General features: G+C 40.7%; 1 protein-coding gene across 2 annotated transcripts in view; it reads left to right on the top strand.

Moving 5' to 3' along the window:
* Positions 1-23870, top strand: part of ttc28 (tetratricopeptide repeat domain 28) — a 163934-nt gene that overhangs the window by 68880 nt on the left and 71184 nt on the right. For both annotated transcript variants that reach the window (XM_067573860.1, XM_067573862.1), the window contains one exon: positions 18932-19079. In XM_067573860.1, the coding sequence (XP_067429961.1) occupies positions 18932-19079 (148 nt within the window). The remainder of the gene's footprint in view (positions 1-18931; positions 19080-23870) is intronic.

Below are 23870 nucleotides of genomic sequence, written 5' to 3'. Positions count from 1 at the left end.
GATCAGGTTCTGGAACGGGAATGTGCTCTTAGATAACAGGAATGTTGAGAGACCAAAGGCACGGCGGATTAATGACTCTGAATGCTCTGTGCGAGGCAGCCGCTTCTCTGTGAATTATCACAACCTGTGAGCTTGATCAGGCAGGGTTTGAAACAGAGAGAAGGTCTAATTAGCTTTGTAGGGAATCATTAGGACTGTGCTCTCTCCTCGCCCTGATTCGCTGAGTGGTAACTGTGGTGCGTGGCATCTTCCCCAGAGTAATCACTGGTCTCGGTCCTGCTCCGTCTCTCTCTCTCTCTCTTTCTCCCCTCCTGTCCTCCACCTCTCCTCACCCCTCCCCAGATGATTTGGCTCTAATTAAGATGGTGCACCAACCGCAAGAAAAGGAGGGGGGTGTTGACCCCGCTCGTAGCTTAGGTGTAGAAGTAGATGAAGTGAAAGAAGCTGAGATGGACTTGGGGAAAAGATGAGAAAAAGATTGCAATGAAATCAAATAAATAAACACTATGACTACGTCTACATTAAGCCGGTTAAATCCCACAACACTGTTTTTGGGCCAAAACGACGTGTTCACAGCAGGAGTCTCAGCTCATTTCTACAAATACCTCCATCCACATTAAAACACCAAAACGGGTAATTGTCCTCCCACACTGGGAATGCATGGAGGGACAGACGAGCAAGTCAGCCACATAAAACCATGGAAGAAGAAGAAGAAATGGTATACTATTTCCATTTCCGAGGCAGCTTCCTGACATTTAGTTTGTTGTGAGCAGATTACAACAATTTCAGGGAGAGAAAGGTGGTCGATAGCTATGTTTAACTCTGAACATGCTGTCAGAGTAGACAATAAAGAGGACAACACTCGCAGGAAGCCGTTCGCCATTGTCGTTATTGTCGTTGTGTTTCTTCTACTTCCTCTTCCAATGAAATGCCGATGACAAACAATGAAACGCTGCACTGTTGCCACCATCTGTTTTCCCCGTACGCGTTACAAACTCCAAGCCAGCGTCTTCACATTTACACACTCTGGAGGCCGTTTCTACAAAACTCCATTTACAAAGTGTAGACGTGGTCTAAGGCTGGCAATGATTCTGGTCAAAATGAGGCTCACATAAGACTACTTGTTCATAGACAAATTAACTGTTGGTTTGACTTTGCACATGAGACGAGTTGACAATAAGAAAAATATGGAATTCATGATCCTTTAATGAATTACAATGATCTAGTCGTGATGACAGTGAAGCATGGATTAATTACTCAGCATTTTCAAACAATAAAATATTTCTGATCTTTGAGATATTTCACAATTGAAAATAAAACACAAGTTTCTAAATGCGAATTGAAAAATTTAGAGAAGATTTAAAAGTGACACCCAAATTCTTAGAGTGTTTTCACACCTGTGCTTTGTCGTCTGGTTGAATCAAACTCTGGTTGGTTATTCCTCTTGGTGCAGTTTGTTTGGGCCGGTCCGAACACAGTAATCGTGCTCGGATGCGGATCAAAACAACCGTACCGAGACCCTTTAGAGGAGGTGGTCTCAGTCCGGTCCGGTGGGAACGTGATCCGACCTCGATCCGACGCTCCAACTTCATCCGGTAGTCCGATATTTTCACTCTCAGCCATGTGATGTCAAGTTCAGGCCTTGTCCCTTCCTCATGCATTGAGGTGTGATCATATACAACAAAACAAAAGGTTAAATGCTGATTTAACATCCCAGAATTAAATCCCCCATCACTCCTTTCAGTACTGTGGATAGCACCACTCGGCCAGATGTGCCAATACACTTAATGTCATTCTTGCAAGTCACTGTTCAGCAAACTTCAATATTGAATAGGAAACAATCACAACATGCAATAAAAGAACGTGCTGTCATCATAAAAATAAAAAGGCTACAGTAGATGCCTACCCGTCTTGTCTTGCGCTTGTCCTTTTATGCTTTCTGGTGCAGAGGTCATCCACGGTGTGTCGGCCCTCGTTCAAGCAGGGAAGGAGACAACCTGTGGTCCATCACGTAGCCCAGACACTGTGTCATCTCTATTGTCACACAAGTGCTGACGATGAAAATCCATTTCTGATTTTAACATTTTATGCAGTAATGACTGTTCTCACGTTGCAGCAGCGCTTCACTTAGATTTTTTTTTTAAATAGCCTACTTTTGTTTTAGATATTTTATATGGGTGTAGCAGAATAAATCACTATGTGGAGGGATGAACTTTTGTCCCCACCAGGGATAAAAATAACTCAGCACAGGCAAGGATATATAGACCAGAGGGGGAGGAAATTCCCACCATCCCCCCCGGCAAATCACACCCTGCTGACTTGTAGTGATGCATTTGGTTCGCTTGGATTTTTCTCTGTGTGAAAACAAACTGAAACCAAAGGGAACATGCAACAACTTTACCAACTAATCTACTTATTCAGACTAGAGAAAATGAACTAAGGGTTTAAAATTGCCCTTAGAGCACCGCATTACATTAGAGGTTAAAGGTCCCAGAGCTGCAGAGTCTTTCGAGCAGTCTGCTAATAAGCACAGCTAGCCCTTTATATCAACCTATATTTTTCTAATTTTTCTATCTCTTTGCACTACAACCCTCTCTATCAGCTCTACAGTTCTGCTCTCTGAGCGCTGCACATTGACCCCTTCTCCCTCTCCCAGCAGGTATACTTGCTCCCTTGGGGTCAAGGGTCACCGAGGCAATCAAATGATCAGCCGGCCCGCTGCACACACACACACACGCAGAAGCAGCCGGTTGAGTGACAGCCTAATTACCCGGCATGAGAGAAACCAAACCCCTCCGCTGTACCGCAGTTAACAGGATCAGAAGGCCACTTGTCCTCCACACTTCCCCTTTATGCATATTTTTCTTCTAAGTGCTGCGGTATGAGTGTGCTTATGTGTGTGTGTGTGTGTGTGTAGCACAAAAGAGAGGTAGATTGTTCCAAAGATGGTATTCACATACATGAAAGGGTCGAGCGAATGACTCGAGGTCTGGGTCTACAGATAAAGTAGAGCAGAGAAAGAGAGAAAAAGGGAATTGCTTTTGGTCACTCGGGGAATAAACCTTGTGTGTTGAGGGTTAACTAGGATTACTTGTGTGTGTGTGTGTTTGTGTGTGACAGAGAAAATGCTTGCTTTAATTTAGAGCACTTGGCTCAGAGTAATTCAATCTGTAAGAAACTCCAAGTCTGCCAAGGTTAAATGTCTGCGTTGACGTGCCACTTGGGGTTATCCCTACGGACTATCCATGTGATAAAATACACCTTGAGCAAAACAAAACACTCGTGGTATGTTTGTATGTTCGAGATGGAAATCGTGGTTATACTGGAAGCCCCAATAGAGAGTAAAGGTTTGATAGCAGGGATCAGGTGTTTGAACAGCTGCAATGAGGAGAGGTTCTCGGTTCTATAAGAAGAGATAAAAAGAGAAAGTTGTGTCAGCTGGCTCTTTACATTGACCTCCATACATCACATTTCAAAGGCAGATTGAAAAATGTCCTCGACTGTACGGCCCTCATGTGTTGACCTGCACTGAAGAGACACTCACCTTCATCTTAGACCCATTTAACACGAAGTACTTTGATTCTGTGGCCTTGACCAAAATAGAAAGCAAAACATCACTTGTTTTTATAATCAGCTGCGGGCTTGCTTTCCTTATCATCTGTGACAGTTGTATTTGGTGGCTTGACATGTTCCATTTCTGCTGCAGAGACGTCGGAAGATGCTTTGGACTCGTTTTCACTTGTGAATTTATTTCCACCGTGGCAGAAAAACCTGCAGGTTAAACTGGACTAACGAAACACTTTAAGTGCTGACTGACTCCAACACAATCACTGTAATCAGACTTTAAGGCATTGGCTAGCCTAGCAACATTAATGCTACAAACAACCCATAATGCAACACTCTGTAGATGTTGGTTTTACACTGGTACTTAATCCATTCAAAAAGAATACCTGATGTTGTGAGCACGTAATTGTATATAGACAACCCCACTTTTTCAGATGTATTTTGTGGAAAAAAACCCGTCTCATATTACGATAAACCAATACCAACCAATACAGTGAACTTTTCCAATGCATTTATTCCTCTATTAGTCTATTCTTTACAGCCTCTATAGTCTAAATGTCTCTTTATTCCAGTGTTTTCATTAAGAGGTCGACTTTGCAGTGGGAATATTGGTCGGCATTCGGCAGCTTTTCATTCTTTCTGTCGAGCCCGAGACAATAACTAACATCCATCATTGAGCCACTCACTCAGTGGTGAAGCAGTGATCAGCTTGACTCTGTGGTGGGAGTGATGTGATTGTGTTACCACGGTGATGCAGTAACAGTGGTGGCTCTAGTTCTATGACATGTTCTTTTTTTATTATTATTGTTGTTGTTATTTGTGTGTGTGTGTGCGTGTATTTGTGACTTTATTTGATAGTTGAGAGTGCAGAGAAAGACAGGAAAGAGCGATGTCTGCAAACGTTTTGGTTATGACACATTATAAAACTCAAACTTTAGTGCTTTAACATCATTTGTCATAAACTGTTAGTCCATATGACAGGAGAAAACGCCCACATACTGACATAAAAATAGATACTTTCTGAGGAAGTTAAAAATGTGAAGAAAGTGTTAAGAAATGTGACTGAAAAGTGAACATTTCAGATCATGATCTCCTCCTTTTTAGAGGTTTGTCGAAGCATAGACGTGCCAGCGCTGTGGCCAAAACTTTATTGTTTTGCTGGGAACTGATGACATGTCTCTGCTTGCATCATTTTTTACATCATAGCACTACAATTCAACAGCCATTCATCACACCAACAGCTTGCCTCAAAACTGAGATTTGACATTTGTAGGGCTGTGCAGAATGGCCAAGAAATTAAAGGATAAGGATGGTGATTTTCTATATTTGTCTTATTGTCAACAAGTCTCATGTGCAGAGCCAAACCAACAATGAACTGATCTACTTAGAAGTATTGTGTGTGGATCCAAAGCCTGATATATCTTATTCCTCTGTGCCGTAGACCTCCATTGTTGTCCAGAAATGATTAAAAACATGTCATTAAGCCACACCACTGCACTGGGTGACATGTTGTTTCATTATGAAGAGTTTGTTCACTTTAATTTGTTCAGAAACGGCTCCAAAGACTAACAACAGCAATCACATTTTCAGTCTCCGGGGGGTAGTTCCTTGTATGGCAGACGCCACTGAGCATGTGCAGGAACGTGGTTCTGTTTACAGCTTCTTGTGCTAAATATCACAACCTCGTGACTTCAAGCTTGGGGTCGACTCCCAGTGCTTCAACTCTCCTAAACAGAGATAACACCTCGTCAACAAATGCAAACCGAGAGCACAGATCAGTGTCATTTTCAGTCATAGATGCGACCGTTAAATTCACCACAAAGATATCCAGAGACAGCTAACCACCTGGAGTCACAACAGTCCCGTAAACTGCAGGAGGTGCACATGCAGTGTAACCATTCACATCTCAGGTTACAGGACTGCCGTGACTCAAGACGACTAATGCAGCAGCTGTCATTTACTTTTGACTAAAACCTTCTTGTGCATGTTGTAATAACTTGATTCAGACAATTCACACATCATGCAAAAGCAAAAATTCAAATGCATTAGTTATATTGCTCACACAGATTACAACCAAGACTCCATTATGGTCTGTGTACAGTTTAACTGTTTGATTTAAGCACTAAAATGACAGCATGAGTCGTCATTCTAGTGAAATCAAACGGTTAGATTGTACATGCAATGAACAAATGTGTTTTCATGGTTATTTTTGTTAAAATTAGACCTGGTCCCTGACTACTTGTTATATGAGATGGAAACAGTAAGTGATTGTAATATTCATTACTGGAAACATTACAGTAAAGCACTACCACCCAGCTCAGTTGTATCCACTGAATGCTGAATACAGTTAATGGACTGTGTTAATGTAGGCAGAGCTCAGCTTTGCACTCAAGTGCTGCTGTGGTTTGGTTACATCAGACAGACGGAGACGCCTCATCTGTTGGCTCCAGATAAATTCTGTGGTCCCTCAACATGAGATGCCAGGCGTGTCACTGATGACCCTGCATATGGTAGTGCACATCTATTATATGCACTTAGACATCAATAGAGACCCACACAGAAGATACAAACTCATCTCTGTTCTTGATAAATGAGGGTTGTATGTCAAGCAAAACTCCTTTTTTTGAATAAAATTTAAAGCTTTGGATGCTGCTCAGCCTCCACAACTTTTAACACGCTACAGTACACAGACTTGTGAAGCCATTAGACTGACTCTGCAGGTCTGTGTGAGAGAGCCCACAGCTGGTCGTGTAACATCTTTATTGATCCCAGTGGAAACGGTGGTTATGGCCACTCCAACTCAATTATTGCATCTTAGCTAGTGTCCCAGTGAAACAATGATAAATATTCATGCAACCATGGAACATTTGGTGAGATGTGTGTGTATGTGTGAAAGAATAGTTGCCTACGTCTGTGTGTATATGTGGATGTGTGGCCTCAGTTACCTTCACGCTCCCTGTTTTCACAGTTGTTTTTAGCTATGCTAGCAGCATGGCTCTAGGGATGGAAATGTCGGTTTCTTGGTTGGTATATCTTAACAGCTTAATACAAACATTAATGGTTCCCAAAGGATGAATCCTAATGACTTTGGTAATCCCTGACTTTTCCTTTAGTGCACTGAGGTCAGAGTTTTCACTTATCTAGTGAAACATCATCTACTTCATAGAGATTTTGCATGGACATTCATGGTTCCCAGAAGATGAATTTTAATTACTTTTTTCGTGATCCCCTGACTTTTCATTTATCGCCACAAGCAGGTCAAATATTTCACTTATCCATTGAAATATCTTAACAACTATTGGATGGATTCCCATTAAATTTTGATCCCCAGAGGATGAATCTTACTGACTGTCATGATCCCCTTTTTCTCCTTAACTTTGAGGGAAATATCTCAACAGCAATTAGATGGATTTCCATGAAATTTGGATCACACATTCATAACTTTGTCGATCCATTAACTTTTCATCTAGCGCCATTATCAGGTCAGAATGAATTTGTCCAATACTTCAGTTTATAACCAGATATAACCTGCTAAACCAATAAAATTTTGTTTGATTAGCAAGTTTTAGCATGCTGATAAACTAAAATAAGATGGTAAACATCTTAAACATCAGCACGTTAGCGTTGTCATTGTAAGCATGATTCCATGCTAATGTTAGCATTTAGCACAAAGCACTGTTGTGCCTAAGTACAGCCCATGGATACGGCACAACCGCTCAGCATTGGTGCCAATTTTTCCTAGTGGCCACTTGCATTATGCAGCATAAAAATCCCTGCAGCCCAAAAAGCATTTTCCCCATAAACAGTATAAAAGAGACAAGAGGACACCTCCAACTGCAAACAATTATTACTCTTTGTATTATTAATTTTTAATCCATGAAGGTTCTATATTTGTAAAACTTTTCGAGCCTGGGAAATGTCCTTATGTAAAGTCTATGGGCAAAAGTCAGTGGGCCAAACAATGCAGAAGCAAACCCAGAAGCTAGAGAACTGTTTTGGTTTATGTGCTCAGCAAGCAATTTTCATTAAATTGAATAAGCGCCATCGTTGAGTCTGGTATCCAGATCTTATAATACATCCACAGTACAGCCTCACTGAGCAGCTAGTATGAGTATGGAGCCTTGTTTTTCTACATATTGACTCAGTTACAAAGTCACAGATGAGGTTTTTACCAGAGAGGCTGTTTGTTTCCTCTTTGTGTTTCCAGTTTTGTGTGAAGATGCTTGCTCAGCAGCATTATTTCTCTGCCACAGTGCTTTACAGGCCGACTTGTCTATTAGAAGAACCTGTTTGAATCATGTCCCCCTGCAAGATGGGAGGGCTGTTAATTCCCAGACTGTGAGTAAGTGTACGCTGCAGCTCTGTCCTGGTTTAACTTCACTGGGTTTGATCATGCTTTAGCTTGATAATAAGGAGCATTAAATTCTACAAAGAGGCATCCTCACAATGCAGATTGCTGCTTTTAATGACTCCCTCCGACCCTCTCGGGATCTTAAATAATGATCTCACTCTCAGAGGCTTACAGCACACAGCTCACAACTCACACAGCATGTCATTATATCACCTACTGAGGGATAAGTGGAGTATTGACTTAGCAAAATGAAACTGCCGCGTTTAAGTGATCAAGTGGCATCTGTACCTCTTTATTCCTGTTGTCCAACAAAGACAATTCCTCACCTAGTTTCACCCTGAGGGCTGCACCAGAAAACTGCAGACTTTAAAGGATCATTCCAGTCAGTTTTTTTATAACGTAAGGTGCTTGTGATAACTTAGCAAGTTTACTGACGTTAGCTAACCCTGCTAAGTCACTGTTGCCTCGCCTTAAAGGGAAAGGTCACAATTTTTCAAGTCTGTCTTAAAACAATAGTTGAGGTCAGGTGTCCAAATGAACATGCAAACATGTTTTTCTTGCTGTAATCATTCCTCCTGTTCATACTGACCATTAGATCATAATACACTTACAATGTAAGTGATGGGAGCCAAAATCCACAGTCCTCCTTCTGTGCAAAAATATATTTAAAAGTTAATCTGCAGCTAATATGAAGCTTCAGTGTCCAAATGAGTCAAATCAAGTAGATATCTTTCATTATTACAGTCTTTTTAGTGCCAGGGTCCCTCTTTTTGTTACTATATTTCCAATGCAGCTCAACAGGGAAACACTGTCTGAGGAAACACAAAGAGGGAATTTGATGCTAAAATGACTGTTTGGACACACTGTGGATTTTGGCCTCCATCACTTACACTGAAAGCTCATTTAAAAGGAGGTCTTTAATAGCCAGTATGAACAAGAGGAATGATTACAGCGAGGAAAAGACCTTTATAAGTTTTAAGATCTAGATTTCCAATCTAGCATTACACATGAAGTTTACATACAAAGTAATACTACATAGTAATATTTTAAAAACAATAGGTCTTCATTCTCACACATTAGTAACCAAAGCAGACTTCATTTTTAGCTATTCTTAGCTGTTATCAGCTGTACTTACAGTAGCTAACGTTAGCTAATTAGCTAACGTAAACGCCAGGAGTTGGTTGAGAACTCCATTTTCTGAATTGTTTGTTGTTTTCAAACAGTATGTTCCAGTTTTACAGGAGAAAAGGCTTAGAGGATGAGGACCTGTGTTTGCCAAACATATTTGGAGAGAAAAAAAATGAAAGTAAGCAGTAAAAATATGATCCAGACTGTTTGTTTTAAACATCCATCACAGTTTACATGCTTTGGCCTAGCATACTCATATCGCTGTGCATTATTACCGGCGTTGTGGATGTGTTCACCTTCAGTTTGACCTAAAAATAAAATAAAATGGTTTAAAAATGCCTTGTTTACAACCTGTTCTTGTCTCCCTCTGACTTCTTTATAGCTATGTCAGGGTTGTCTAAGTTCTGTTATCATAATCAAAAGACAGGATGGTCAAAACTACGAAAATAAGACTGAAGTTGTAATAAACCTGTATTATTCTCTAATAGCAACACTAAACTAGTACTAGATTCCAACTAAATCTTTCTCCTCTCTGGAAACGAAGGAATTTTTACTGAGAACACTGTAATATTCACTCGTCAGTTGTAGGATTCTCAAATGTTTGTTCATTGTCGTGATAAAATTAGATCTGGCTCCAGGCTGCCAGGTGTGTCAGGAAGCTCTACTTTCTCTCTCTCTCTCTCTCAGCCTCTCCCATCTCTAACTAATCACTGGAGGCCACATCTCTTTCTGCCACATCCTCTAAACAGACTTACAACCGTTCAGTCGGGAGCAACGCGGCAGCAAAATAAGGTTTCAGTCCACTTTGCGGCCGCATGAAATAAGAGCGAAGGTTCGGTCGGTGTGTGTGTGTGTTGTTTTTTAACGGTCGAGGCGGATTCAGTGATTTTCCAAAGACATCAATCTCTATCATGTCTGGTTTGTGTGATCCTCTCTCTTCGCTCTCTCTCTCTCTCTCTCCCGCCACTTGTGTCGCCATCTGTTCTCGATTAATGTGAGTTACGAGCAGTAATTGAAGCATCTGTTCATCCAGTGAGCATCCTTTGCTCTGACACCACAACGCCTCCCTCTCTGTTCGCCGTTATGTCTCTCTCTCTCTCTCTCTCTCTCTCTTTCTCTCAAACACACACACACACCACACACACACTCCAATATTGTTTTTCTTTTCCATAAGCCTCCAAGAGCTCCCACAGTACATATATATATATATATATATGAACACAGAAAAAAAACACACGAATACAAGTACTTGAGCTGCAGTCACACACACATTGTCTCTCTTATTGATCACTTCACTTAAACTGACACAGAGCTGCCAGCTGATGTTGAAGAGCCTGTCTAAGTGCTCGATTGGGAATCAGTGTGAAATACCTGCAACCCAGACACGACCGCTGCAGTTTGTGAAGAAGACTCTTTAATCTGGGATTTTGTCTAGGATGAAAAAAATGAGACAGGTAATGTGTTTAGGTGTGTTTGTGTGTTTGTGAGACTGTCTGGACTGTTACCCCCTGTATGTGCTTAGCAGGCAGCGTAGCCAGACTGAGCTAATAGGCAGGATGTGTGTGAGCGGGAGGCTGGAGGTGGTGGTGGTGGTGGTGGTGGTGGAGGCAGACTCTTCCTGCTGTCACTTTCTGTCTGGCTCTGGCATGTTTACACCCATGATGGGGGTATAAAGCTCTGACACACACACACACACTCACCTATTGTGCCATACATACACACACAGTCATGCAGAGATAACTCGCTATGATTATAACTTTTCCCTCCTCTGATGTAATCATCCTCATCTGACTGAAATTATCTGCTTCCCCAATCAAGGTGAAAGGAAAAATGTGGCTGTTTTTTTTTTTTTTTTTTTAGTCAAGAATAGGATATGCATGCCTAAAAAGCCAAATCAGTGTGAAGGCGACAGATTTGAGGGGCAGCGCTAAGTAGAGGTAGGCAGACAGGTGGGGTGCCCATATGTCACCCTCAGCTACCAGCCCGGATCTTCATCCCCGCTTTCCTCTCCAGCCTGGACGAAGGTCAGAGAGCAGGCTGCTGTCTCTCTCTTCCCAGCATGGACGCTTGGCATCGTCGGTGCCAGGAGCTAAAACAGAGCCGCCCATCCTGCCTTTGTCAACTTAGCTTTTCACTGATTTTGTGATGAATGTCTGTTGTTTTTTTTAAGGCAGTAATTTCCAGCTGATCTAGCCTCAAGGTGTGCACAGATGAATTTTCACCTTGCTTCATTTGCTGCATGTATTTGACCCCCAAACAGCTAAAATACTAACCTTACGTTAGCTGTAAACTAGCTCCGGCTAAACTCAGACCTCACCAGAAACGCTGGTTCTTTCTGTTGTTTCCTCTCCTTTTTCTTCTCGTCTCTGTACATTAATGAAGCAGATTCAGAAAACACTGGGATACACGCAAACTGGGAACTGGGAGTCACTGGTACCACTGCATCCAAATAATTTATATCAATCACACACACTTCAGAGCAGCGCTGCAACAGCTGAGGTGGAGCACAAACAGGGGAGAGTAAAGCTCAGTTTACGGTCGATCAGAACTGGTTCTTACAAAGTGTCTATAGTTGTTCACTCGAAGGCAAAATGAAAAGCTGACTGTCATAGAGAGAGGAAGGGGGACGGGGAGACTTGATATCATTAAAATACGGAGCTAACGGCGCATATTTTCAGACAGTCTCTCCTGGAAGGCAGTCGTAGTGTTGCACTCAGATGTTGAAATGTGAAAAGTGACAGAAATAATTGTGTCATGAATGAAAAAGCAGAGCTAGAGAGAGAGAAGCTTTCTCACCTCCGTACAGCTCAACAGTCACTGCGTGAAGTGGGTGTGAATGAATGTCGGCTTGTCCGTTATTTGGAAAGTTACAAAAATGGCCGTGCACGGCGCCGCCTCATCCGCTGTCGGAAAGTTGCATTAGCGTCTGAGTTTAGCGAATCTGTGTAGTTTGCCAAACTAACAAACATTTTCACTCGTAGATGCAGTGAAACACTCTGTAGTATCTAGTAAAGTGCTGCAACAGCTGAGGTGGACAAAATGGGAAAGATTAGATTTTGATTAGGTTTATTTTAGAGCTGCAACAATTAATCAATAAGTCAATTGATAGAATGTTAGTCTAACTATTTTAATAATCGATTAAAAGTGACTTTTCAAGTAAAAATACATGGTTCAAGGTTCTTAGATGTAAGAATTTGTTTCTTTTCTTGGTTTTACATTTCTGTAAATTGAGTATTTTTGGTTTTTGGACTGTTTTTCGGACAGATGGCGTGTGCTCTATGTGATGGTAATTTTTTATTGTTTTATGATGTCTCACAAATCAAAAGATTAATAAAGAAAATATTCAACAGTAGGGCTGCAGCTAATGATTATTTTCATCGTTGATTAATCTGCTGATGTTTTTTCTCCATTTATCATTATGTCTGTAAAATGTCAGAGAATAGTGGAAAATGCATGTGAGGTGACGTCTTCATTCATATTTTTTTGTCCAACCTTTAGTCCCAGCAAGATAATCAGTTTACTATCATGTATGACAAAGAAAAGCATTAAGGCTTTAAATCTGAGATGTAATAACTGTAAAAACTGCAAATCTTTGGCATTTTTGAATAAAAAAAATACTAGACTACTCTTTACAGATCTAATTTACAGATTAATCAATAATGAAAATAATTGTTAGTTGCAGCACTAGTTTATTTTAGCAGATACCCTTCAAGAGACCGCAGGCAGAGCAAAGCGGAAGAATAACTTCTTTATTTGAGATTCCTGCAGGCAAAAACAAAGCTGGAAGGTCAAAGCAAAACTGAACATCTCTGAGCCGAGCCGAGCGAGGGATCCAACACAGACTGAACTGCAAACAGGACTAAAATACGAACTGAACTAACAAGGAGATGAGGTGCAAGTGAGGCGAATAAGGAGATAAAACAAGAGAACAGGAAAGAAGCTGATTGGCTGTGGAAAACACTGCTGAATGCAGGACAGGTGTGGAGGGAAAAACAGGCTGGAGACACAGGAGGAAAAACCCAGAAACACAATGAACACAGTCTAACTAATAAAGCCAACTACAATGATATCATGCCAGACGCCTGTACTAAGAAGCAGGATTTGAGGTTAGCGACCACTGACCAATCAGATCACTGGAAATAAAGAGTCATCATTCCTTACAGGATCCCGACATGGACAAAAGCCCTTGAGTTTACAACAAAGTGACAAGTTAAAAAAGAGCAATATATATTTTTATAGGTCAGTAGAAACATTTTATTGTTCCAGACTTTCTATTTCCACTCTGGTTTTAAAACAGAGCTTCTAACAAAAACGGAGAGATCGTTAACGATGCTAAACACATAATGATGATTTTAGCTGCATTTTAATTGTGTAAACTTTATTTTCTCCCCCCAGAGTGACAGCTGATGATTTTTTACACTGCAGCTCAGAATAACATGAGACAACTGAGTGATGATAACTGGAAATAAAAAAAAAAAAAACGAAAGATTGTCTTTTATTAGAAAAATAATCCACACACTGTTAATTGGCTGCCATGATTATAAATGCAACATTTGGGTCAGATAGACCTCATCAGTCATTAACTACTTTTCCACTCTTTGCTTCAGCAGCAGAAACAGTCTGGCGTTACTTTTAAGTCTTTTTATGTGACACATTGAGAATGGTTTCTTCATCATCCAACTAAATAGCGATAAAATACTTAAGCCATATATAATAATTCCATGTATTTTAAGCCTTAACCTACTTTTGATATGTGGAAATTATTGCTAGTGTTTCTACAGATTCTTATTCTGTTGTATGATGATTTTTATTTCACCTCGTTGAATATGACTTTTTGCTTTTGGTACTTGGTGTCACCGTTTCATCTCATATCATATAGAGTCAATTCATGGTCCTGATGATGTTGATAGTAATTAACAACCCCGCCTCTTTCACCTGAACACGTTCATAGATGGAAAACCCACAGCTTCGTAATTCAGAGGGTTGTACTACGAAGCAAGTTCAACATATCCAGGCTTTCTTTGTGTGAGCTGGCTCGACAAACTCAAGATAAGTGGTATCACGACTGTGGTTATGAACTGTCTTTGTTAACTCAGGCTTTCTGCTTCAGAGTCTGTGTGCATCCTGATGAAAGGAGGCGTTTGGTGCGTCATTTGACACATAGAGAGGAATTCTGATTGTATTATAAAACTAATATACTTATTTACCACTCAATGCACTCTCCGAGCCTCCCGCATCCACAGCTCTTGAACTTTAACCCTCCTGTTGTCATCGGGTCAAATTTGACCCGTTTTCAAACGTTTTTATATCAGAAATATGGATTTCTTTCATCTAATTGCCTGAAAGTCACATGGACGGTTCCATACCAAACACTTTGCAAGTAAAAGTAATGATCACTACTTTCATTGAATTTTGGGTGTTTATTAAAATTTGTAGCATCTGTTGACTTTTGTCCTCCCGAGTCAAAATTGACCCGGGAGGACAAAAGTTGCACGGTTGATGGGAAGACAACAGGATGGTTAAACTCTGTCCCATAATGAAGGATCAGTGGAAATCACTTCAGTTTTTGGCCAAATCAAAGTGAAATTAATATTATATATTTAATATTATGATAAATACCAATACACTTATCCATTTTATTCAATTTTTTGTTCAAAGTATTTCTTCATTAGTTTCTTGTTTTTTATGGGTTTTTTTAAATTTGAAATAATTTGATATATTGTAACAAAATCCCATCCCACAAGTAACCCTAACCTCTTGCTTTACAAATTAACAATATGACATATCAAATCAATGATAAGTATGATAAAAGACTAATCAGTTTTCTAATTGTTGTTCTAATATTAAACGGTCTTGGCAGTAAATCAGATGGTTAGTGAAAGGGCGGCGCTTTTTATTGCCGATTTAAGCCGAAACTCGGAACATAACCTGCTCCGGATCAGGTTAAGTTTGCAGTATAAGTTACCATGGTGATGTGACTTACTTGACCTAATCCTCTTTACCCTGTTGAGGGGCGTAGGGCGTCCAATAGAGTTCTCAATCTCACTCTCTTCTGGACCCGGGCCTTTGCTTCTCACCAGCTCACTCCGATGTTCTTCAGGTCTTGGAGTGTGGAACGTCTCCAGGTGTTTCTCGACCTACTGGCTTTCCTCTTCCCCTACGGGTTGTAATCCAGGGCCTGTCTAGTGATGTTGTTTGAGTCCTTCCTCAGGGTATGCCAGGGCATCCAGTTCCACTTTCTTCTTTTGATGGTGGTAGCTATGCTTTCCTGGTTTGTTATCCTCCACAGCTCCTCATTTGTGGTTTTGATGGGCCACCACAGCTTGAGGATGTAGCGCAGGCATGTAGGGGTTTAGGCTCAACATACTTTGCTAACCCATTAATCTCGCTTCGCAGTACACCCCTCTGGTTATCTGGATGATGTTAGGCTCAGTGAAGCCAGTTAACTAAAAGATATCCTGGATATGTTGAGCTTGCTTCGCAGTATGAGCCCCAGAATTCCTAAAAGATGCAACTCATATCAGCCAGCTCCACCTCAGTCCAGTCTTAACATAACAAGGAGAAAAGGCTGAAAGTCTCTGATGGAACATCTCTGATATGTAATATAATGTTTCAGAAATTTACTACATTTTAAGGTTCATTTTATGACTTGAGTCGACCCACGCTCGTGACCCACGGTCCACCTTTGGACCTTGACCCTCCAGTTGGCACCCATTGTTTTCAGAGATGTGGCTCCAGCTGTAATTACCAACCATTTATCCCACTTTGTGTTAATCAACAGTGAAACGACAACGTGCCCTGCTCACGCTCTGCTCCGACACCGACACACCGAGAGCCCTCTGAAGGCTTAATGCATTAGATTATAACATGACCCCCCCCCCTCCACCCCTCCACCCCCGACTCCTTTCATTTCAAGTGAAGCTGTCTGAAGACGAGGACAGGACAAAGACCGTGCGGGTGCAGAAAGAGTAGCAGGCGGGACAGGAGCTGCCATGTAATCTAATTCCTCTCCTCTTTGTCTTCATTCATTCGCTGTCATGAAAGATTACGCTTAAATGGGAGGAAAAGAGAGCAGGATGATAAATGAGAGAGAAAAAAGAGGAGGGATGAAGAGGAAGAGAGAGGTAGACAGCACAATTAAGTTACAGTCTGGTCGGCAGTGAGAGAAGAACAGAGTGGCGTTTGTGTTCGATCCTCCTCATGAATTTGATGTCATGATTCATTGTCTCTAACCTTGCTGTGAAATGCGTGACGGGTCCTAATGAAGTGAGTGCTGGATGTGTGTGTGTGTGTGTGTGTATGTGTGTGTGTGTGTGTGTGTGTGTGCGCTACAGTATGTACGTATGTATCAGTGCTGCTTTACTGGCTGGACTCAGGGTCAAGCATCATTGTAATTATTACAATGATGTGGATATCAATAGAAACAGTTTTTAAGAGTTTATAAGTATCCATATGTCACTTTTGGGATGTCCCAAAATTTTCTTAAATTCAATGACGACAAAACTGAGGTCATTCTATTCGGTCCACCAAATTCTGTCAGTTCTTTTGGAGCAAACCTTGCTGATCTGTTGATGAATGTTACACAGACTGCTGGGAATCTGGGGGTCATACTTGACTCCAACCTCTGTTTTGAGAATCAAGTCAAAAATGTTGTGAAGTTGTGTTTCTACCACTTAAAGATCATCTCAAAAAATTATTTGTTGCAACTATTGCAACACACTTTATTCAGGTATCAGCCAGGGCTCCCTTCACCATCTCCAGCTGGTCCAAAACACAGCTGCTCGTCTCATTACTGGGACAAAAAAGGTATGAGCACATCACCCCTGTGCTTGCCTCCCTACACTGGCTCCCAGTCAGCCTTCGTATTGATATTTAAAATTTTATTACTTACCTTTAAGGCGTTAAACGGCCTTGCTCCCAGTTACATATCTGCACTACTGAACCGGTATGTGCCCCCTCGACCCTTAAGATCCACAGGTGGAAACCTGTTGGTCATCCTCAGGTCGCAGCTTGTGATAAAGGGTGGTCGGGCTTTTGCTGTCAGAGCCCCCGACTCTCTGGAACTCCTCGCCCACTGACACACTAGGTCTCTTTAGCTTCTTTTAAAACTCGTTTAAGACTTTTTTCTTTGTGACAGCTTTTGGAAATGTTTGATATGTTTTAATTACTGTTTTTACACCTATTAATTGATGTTATTTTATCTTATTTTGTGCATTCTATTGTCCTATTATTACTATTATTGTGCATCTTCTATTGTACTTCTGCCTTTACCTCTTTGTTCCTCTTTGCTTATTTTATCTGCTTTGTTGGTTTTATTTTCCTTTGTAAAGCACTTTGTAACAATTTTAAGAAAAGTGCTATATAAATAAAATGTATTATTATTATTATATGTAGCTAATAATTATACCTATATAATGTTTTTTTTAAGATTTTTAGCCACGTTAGCTGCAAGGCTTTAGGGATGGAAATGTTTAGCCAGTCAACTGTTGACAACTTTACTCCAGACAGAAATATCTTACAGAATAGGTTCACAGTTTTTCAAGCCTGTTTTAAAACAACAGAAGCACAAATGAGCATTGAAACCGTTGTTTTTGTTGTTTTCTTGCTGTAATCGTTCCTCCTTCTTCATACCGACCATTAAAAGATCCCTTCATAATGCACTTACAATCTAAGTGATGGGGGGACAAAATCCAGAGCCCTCGTTTTGAACAAAAATGCATTTTATGTGAAGATAACATGAGGCTTCAGCAGTCTGACTGAGTCGAATAAAGTGGATATCTTCCACTGTTACATTCTTTTTATTCAAAAATTCCCTCTTTGTGTCTCAGCGGACAGTTTGTCTGTTCAGCTGCAGTGGAAGGATCAGAACAAAAAGAGGGAATTTGGCACTAAAAAGACTGTAACGTTGAAAGATATCTACTCGATTTGACTAATTTAGACAATTTGGAAGCTTCATATTAGTTTCAGATAATTTTTTTTTACATTTCTGCACAGAACAAAGACTGGATTTTACCCCCCATTACTTACATTGAAATGAAGGAATCTCTTAATGGTTATTGCAGCAAGAAAAACATGCATAAGTGTTCATTTGGGCTCCTGGCTGTTGTTTTAAGACACACTTGAAAAATTGTGAACCCGTCCTTTAACAACTGAATTCATTTTTAACCTTTCATTCCATATTTTTTTCTGCCTTTTCCCTTTTTTCTTCGTAGGATTCATGACCAGTTGTTCATGATTATACACATTGAATTTGAGATTTTCTTTTTTGTTTTGGGGAGGATTTTGTTTAATCCCCTTAATAACGGTCTCCTTCCTCCCTTGCACATATCTATTCAGTTTTACTATCGAGCGTGAAAGTTCATTGTTGACTTTGGAAACGCAAAATAAATGATGATTTGACTAAATAATCCTAACACAATGATGGAACTCATGATGGAGTTTACACAGTTCATGAACAAAAAAAATCGAGGATACGCACTGAACTCCCCCTTTTTTCCTTCTTCTTCTATTGAAACAGACAGATGGTAGAACTTCAAAATCGATAAACAAAATAACCTGGAAAGTCTGCTCGGCCTGAAACGTCTGTGTATTAAATAATCTTTTCTGCATTAGTCACGCTGTGCAGACTTTCCAGTTTGTGGAGTTTGCACAGTTGCCATGGCGATAGCTCACCTGTAAGAGAGTCCCATTGGCGTCTGGTGGTCCCCAGTGATCGTTCCCCCTGTTTTAACCTTTTTATTATATTTCTTTTACCCTGACGTGCAAAATATAAACAACTACAGTTACGTAATGCTAGAGGTCTGTGTTGCGTAAGTGGATCAAAGTGTTGAATCAGTATTAAAAGTATGAAAATGAAGCCCTTAAACTGTCAATTTCTTCTTTCCGCAGGCCTACTTTCGCCAAGGGGTTGCCCTGCAGTACCTGGGTCGTCATGCCGACGCCCTGGCAGCGTTCGCCTCCGGCCTTGCCCAGGACCCCAAGAGTCTCCAGCTGCTTGTAGGCATGGTGGAGGCTGCCATGAAATCACCCCTCAGAGGTGCCGTACAGTAGGCTCGTCTGACAGCAACACATGCTGTCTGTCGGTTTTTTTTCATCTTTCTTTCATCTTTCCGTTCGCATATTTTACAAGAACGTGAGGCTGATTTCAACAGACAGAAGCAGTCTATCAAGCAACAGATGATGACTCTGTGTTTGAAAGTTGTAGGAGGAAGGAGAGTGAGATGTACAGTAGGAGGTGGGCGTTGAGGGGGGAGGAACTGTCAAGTCACCACTTTTCTTTTGTTCTTTTATTTAATAACCCTCCCCTGGAACCGAGATGAAAAAAAATAATAATAAAAAAGACGCCTCTGATGATTCAGTGAGAGAAATATTGAAATGTAGAACATAAATAAAACAAGCCAGTCAGATGAAATAGAAAGAGAAGCTCATAGAAGTTGAACTTGAACACAGTGAGCTTGAGATTGGGCTTCATCATCATCATCATCACCAGCAGCAGCAGCAGCAGCAGCAGCAGCATCCACTTGCTTCACTTGCCGACTTAATCTCAGCAGCACCTGTATCCGCTGTCAGGTACAAACACAGTGTCATAGAAGGAAGTCCAGATAAACTATGGGACATCTACCGCCAAGCAAACGCTGATGTCTGGTGTCTGAGATGTTCATCCTCATCTACAGGTTCAGACAGAGAGTGCGGAGAGGCAGGTTACTGTATTAGTACTGTTTACATTAGGATTCCCCAGAGGAGTCTGAATCACTCTCTGTGCTCAGGAAAGTCATAAAAGATAAGATCTACACAGAATATGCTTCTCTAATCACAAAATAGACTTGATTCTAGAGATGGAAGAATTTGACTCTCTTTATTTTTAGTCTTGTTTTACAGCGATTTAACTTTTTCCTCGTTAAAAAGGTGATAATTTGTATAATTGTAATGCAAACAGTGAGGACATCTCTTTACCATCATGTTTGCAAATCTGCTACATGGGTCTTCTGAGATGTAGAGCCAACGACTGATACCTATCTTGTTGCAAGTAAGTAACAAGAAGTTAAAGGGCAGACAGATGATAAGTTGTTCAGATTCATCAGATTTGAATAGTGGTGAAGATTTGGGTTTTGCTGGCAGAGCAAACGAGCCCTCGCTTGTCATTGCCTTCCAAGACCGTCATGGGCAACTAAAACTATGTTTTGGTTAAGGAAAAAAAATGGTTAAGAGAAATAGTCTTATTCGCTTTCTTACAAAGAGTTAGATGAGAAGCTCAATACCGCTGTCATGCCACAAAACACAGCGCCAGGCCGCTGTTCACGGAGAAACGGTTACAGCTCGTAACTCCCTGTAAAACTATAACATGTAATTAAGTATTTTCTGTTATACAAATGAAATACAAGAGGAATATTTGTTTATTTATTAGTGTTTATATCATAGCTATATATAGCAGAATAAAACCAAAAGCACACATATGAAATGAAGTTATTGAAACATGTGGTTTGTGAGAACTCTTCAGCTGCAGTCTCAGTGTTGCACAATTATTTAAAGACCATTTCTGTGAAGTTGATCTAATACAGGGTTGCTCACACTTTTTTGGCTTGCAAGCTACTTTTAAAATGACCATGTCAACATGATCTAGCAACCAAAAACACTCAATCCCATTGCTGAAAATATATTTTAAAAAATGTACCTTGCATTACTGCATGAACCCTCCACAGCACAATACATTTCAATAGATTTGGGGTTTCTACCTTGTTCTGATGATTTGCACTGAATGGAGTCAGCCAGGGTTGCATAATCCGAATAATAGCTGCTGGTAGCTAGTCTCAAGCATGCCTCCAAATGATCATCAGTCATGGTGGAACGGTATTTATGACTTCATCATCTTCATGTGGGAAAAGGCTGAGTCACATAAATAAGTCGAGCCAAAAAATGCAGTCAATGAGGTAGCACATTTCCTCATGTTTGGATACTTTTCCTCCGTGAGTAAGTTCCAAAAACTGTTCAGCATGGGCCCGAGACTTCAACTGAATGTCAGCCTGCAGTGACAAGATCTCATCCTCCACCGCAGATGAGTTCATGTGAAACAGTGTAGTCATTTTTTGAGCCTCGTGTCTTCTTCAAATGGAAAACACATGAATGTAGCGATCGACTAAAGTAAAGCAGAGTCTTGAAACCGTTTGTCAATGTCTAACCGGACATTTTCAATCTGCTCTGAGAAGCGTGCGCTGTCAAGTTGTGCATATTCCTTCCTCTTGCTTCTCCGGCTCAGATGTGATGTTTTGGAAGTTCACCAAAATCTTGGCGCTGCAGCTTTGAAGACAGCTGTTGTAGTTTTCATTTGAAAGCATTAACTAAGCTGATCATGTCGGTCATAGTTTTGTCTTTTCCTTGCAGCTCTTAAATTAAAGCTCATTCAACATGTTGGTCAGATCTGTTAAAAATGCCAAATCTAGCAGCCACTGATCGTCATCAAGTTGTTTGTGTTCTGCATGTTTAGTGCCAAGGAGAAACTCCCTTATCTACGGTCGGAGCTCATGAAATCTGCAAGAATTTGCCCCTATTCAGCCATCTGATGTCGATGTGTAGCAAGAGGTCAGTGTGGTTGCAGTCAGTCTCCTCCAGATATGCACGAAACAGCCCTCTTTGAAGAGATCCTGCCTGAATACAACAGGCAATTCTCACTGACATGTCCGTGACCTCTTTGATGTTCAGTATTTTCACACATAGTGCTTATTGGTGTGTTATGCAGTGATAGTTAAGGAAGTCAGAAGAGCGAGCCCACCATCGCAGGCGCACCATCAGTGGTGATTGACGCCAACGTAGACATTGGGAGCTGGGTTTTGTTAACAGAGGTTTTGAATGTCTGAATAATGTTCTCACTCCGAGTGTTTTCTTTCATCTGTAACATTGTTAATAGTTCTTCCTTTGCTTTCATGTCTTTGAACACCGTCCTGATGAAAATGCACAATTGCTTAGGTCCATGGACTCATTGCTGCCTGAAATCATCAGTGTAACTGTGCTTCTGGATAACTGAACAGCTTTGATAGTGGATACTCTTTCAGGTTTGTTTTTTAAATCCCAAAACAAAGAGTCTGCTGCCTCAACGAAAGCCTCTTTTACCATTGGTCCATCTTGGAAGGACTTCTTACGTTGAATGATGGTACGACTTAACCAGAATGATGCTTCGGTGGCTGCCTTTGCTTTTGAATACGGCCTCATCTTTCACTTTCTCAACTCGCTTTTGGCAGTGAAGTCACTGTCATAGATTTTACGAAGAGTTCGAAAGTGCCTCTCCATATTTCCTTTCTTTAGAATAGCAATGCTAGTTTGGCAAATCAGGCAAATGCACTTTGAATTGAACATGGTGACAAAATAGTCCCATTCTGCGTGGAAGTTTCGGCTTCTCACTTGGTCCTGCACTCATTTTTACATCATTCTTTTGCTTTTACGCATTAATTTCAATTGGATGGCTAGGTTGCTATGAAGGAATGAGGTTAGCTTACTAGTTTTCCGTCTGTTAGCTTTGAGAGACTTTAATAAGTTAGCTGTTCTGGTAACCTAATGTACCAAAGTTCTTAACAGCAGCAGACTGGCCGCTCTTTATGTCAATCAAGTGGCAGATGTCGTAGGGAGGAGAGACCAAAATATGAAAAAGCTGATATTAAAAGAATGGCATGAAATCTACCAGCATGGCCTCTGCAATCAACTGGTCAATTGCAATCGATGTATTGGGAACCCCTAATCTAATAGTTACTATTCTCTTCAAAACTGTAGAGATTATTTTAAGTTGGTTTCTAAGTGTTGAGGACGTCAGGATCTAGGTTAAGTTTTTAGACAGTTGTTTAATTAGTGCAGACATTGCATCGCCAGAGGAAAGAGAGATATCAATAATAGTGGGCAGAGAGGATCCTAATAAGAATATAGTAAGAAGTATAGTAAGAAACTTAATGAGTTTGGCGAGAGTCACAGAGTGAGGAAGCTTGTTAAGCAGCTTGTATGTATTTACTTTATGCGTCATGTTGAGAGATGTTTGATTCACATTTTTGAGGAGAACCAGAGTTCTCATTAAGGTTTACTGCTAATCTTATTTATGATTTGGTTAAAATCCAGAGTTAAGAATCTTAAAAACACTCTACTGTAAAGGGTCTCTATTGGTTTTGCTGCCATGTTTATTAGCACAAATTAGCTTCTCGTGGAGCTCATGATGAAATATTTACAAGGTAGATTTTTGTGTCATTGATCTATCCACCCCACAGATCAGAGTGCACTTTTATGTGCAGGTCTCAACTGCATAAGAAGATGAAGGAAGAGTGCATACAATCGAGAATGGTTTGCAGGCTAGCATTGGCACAGGATTATGTTTTTGCCCTTCGGCAGTATCAGAATGAGAGCAGGGCTTCTTGGGAATAGCCTCCTGCTTGGCAAGCTACAGCAAATGTTTATGCACATTGAATTTTCCATCTCCTCTCACACTGGAGAGCATATCTGAGTATTCACAATTTTTCCCTTTGAGGTAGAACATTTGGATCCAAATGGAGCGTATTGAGTACAAAGTCAGTGACCAAATGAGAACTGCTTTTGCTTTTTGGGTTTTTTTTGTTTTTTTTTCAAAGTAAGGCTTTTACAAAACACACAGAAGCTGTCAAGTTTCAGAAGTGCTGCAATAAGAATGCAGCAGGTGGAAAGGAAAGCACTCAGAGCGTGTTGTGATCAGTGGCAGCAGCTCTGACATACAGCAGTGGTAGGCAAATTGTGGCACGTGGGCCAAATTTGGCCCCACAACAAAAATATTTGGCCCCATAACAAAAGCTGAAGTTTTTCCCTTTATAGATTATCTTTTCTA

The sequence above is a fragment of the Thunnus thynnus genome, chromosome 19 (assembly GCF_963924715.1).
Source record: "Thunnus thynnus chromosome 19, fThuThy2.1, whole genome shotgun sequence".
NCBI classification, from domain to species: domain Eukaryota; kingdom Metazoa; phylum Chordata; class Actinopteri; order Scombriformes; family Scombridae; genus Thunnus; species Thunnus thynnus.
The sequence above is the reverse complement of the archived record's forward strand: the minus strand, read 5'-3'. Positions and strand labels throughout refer to the sequence as shown.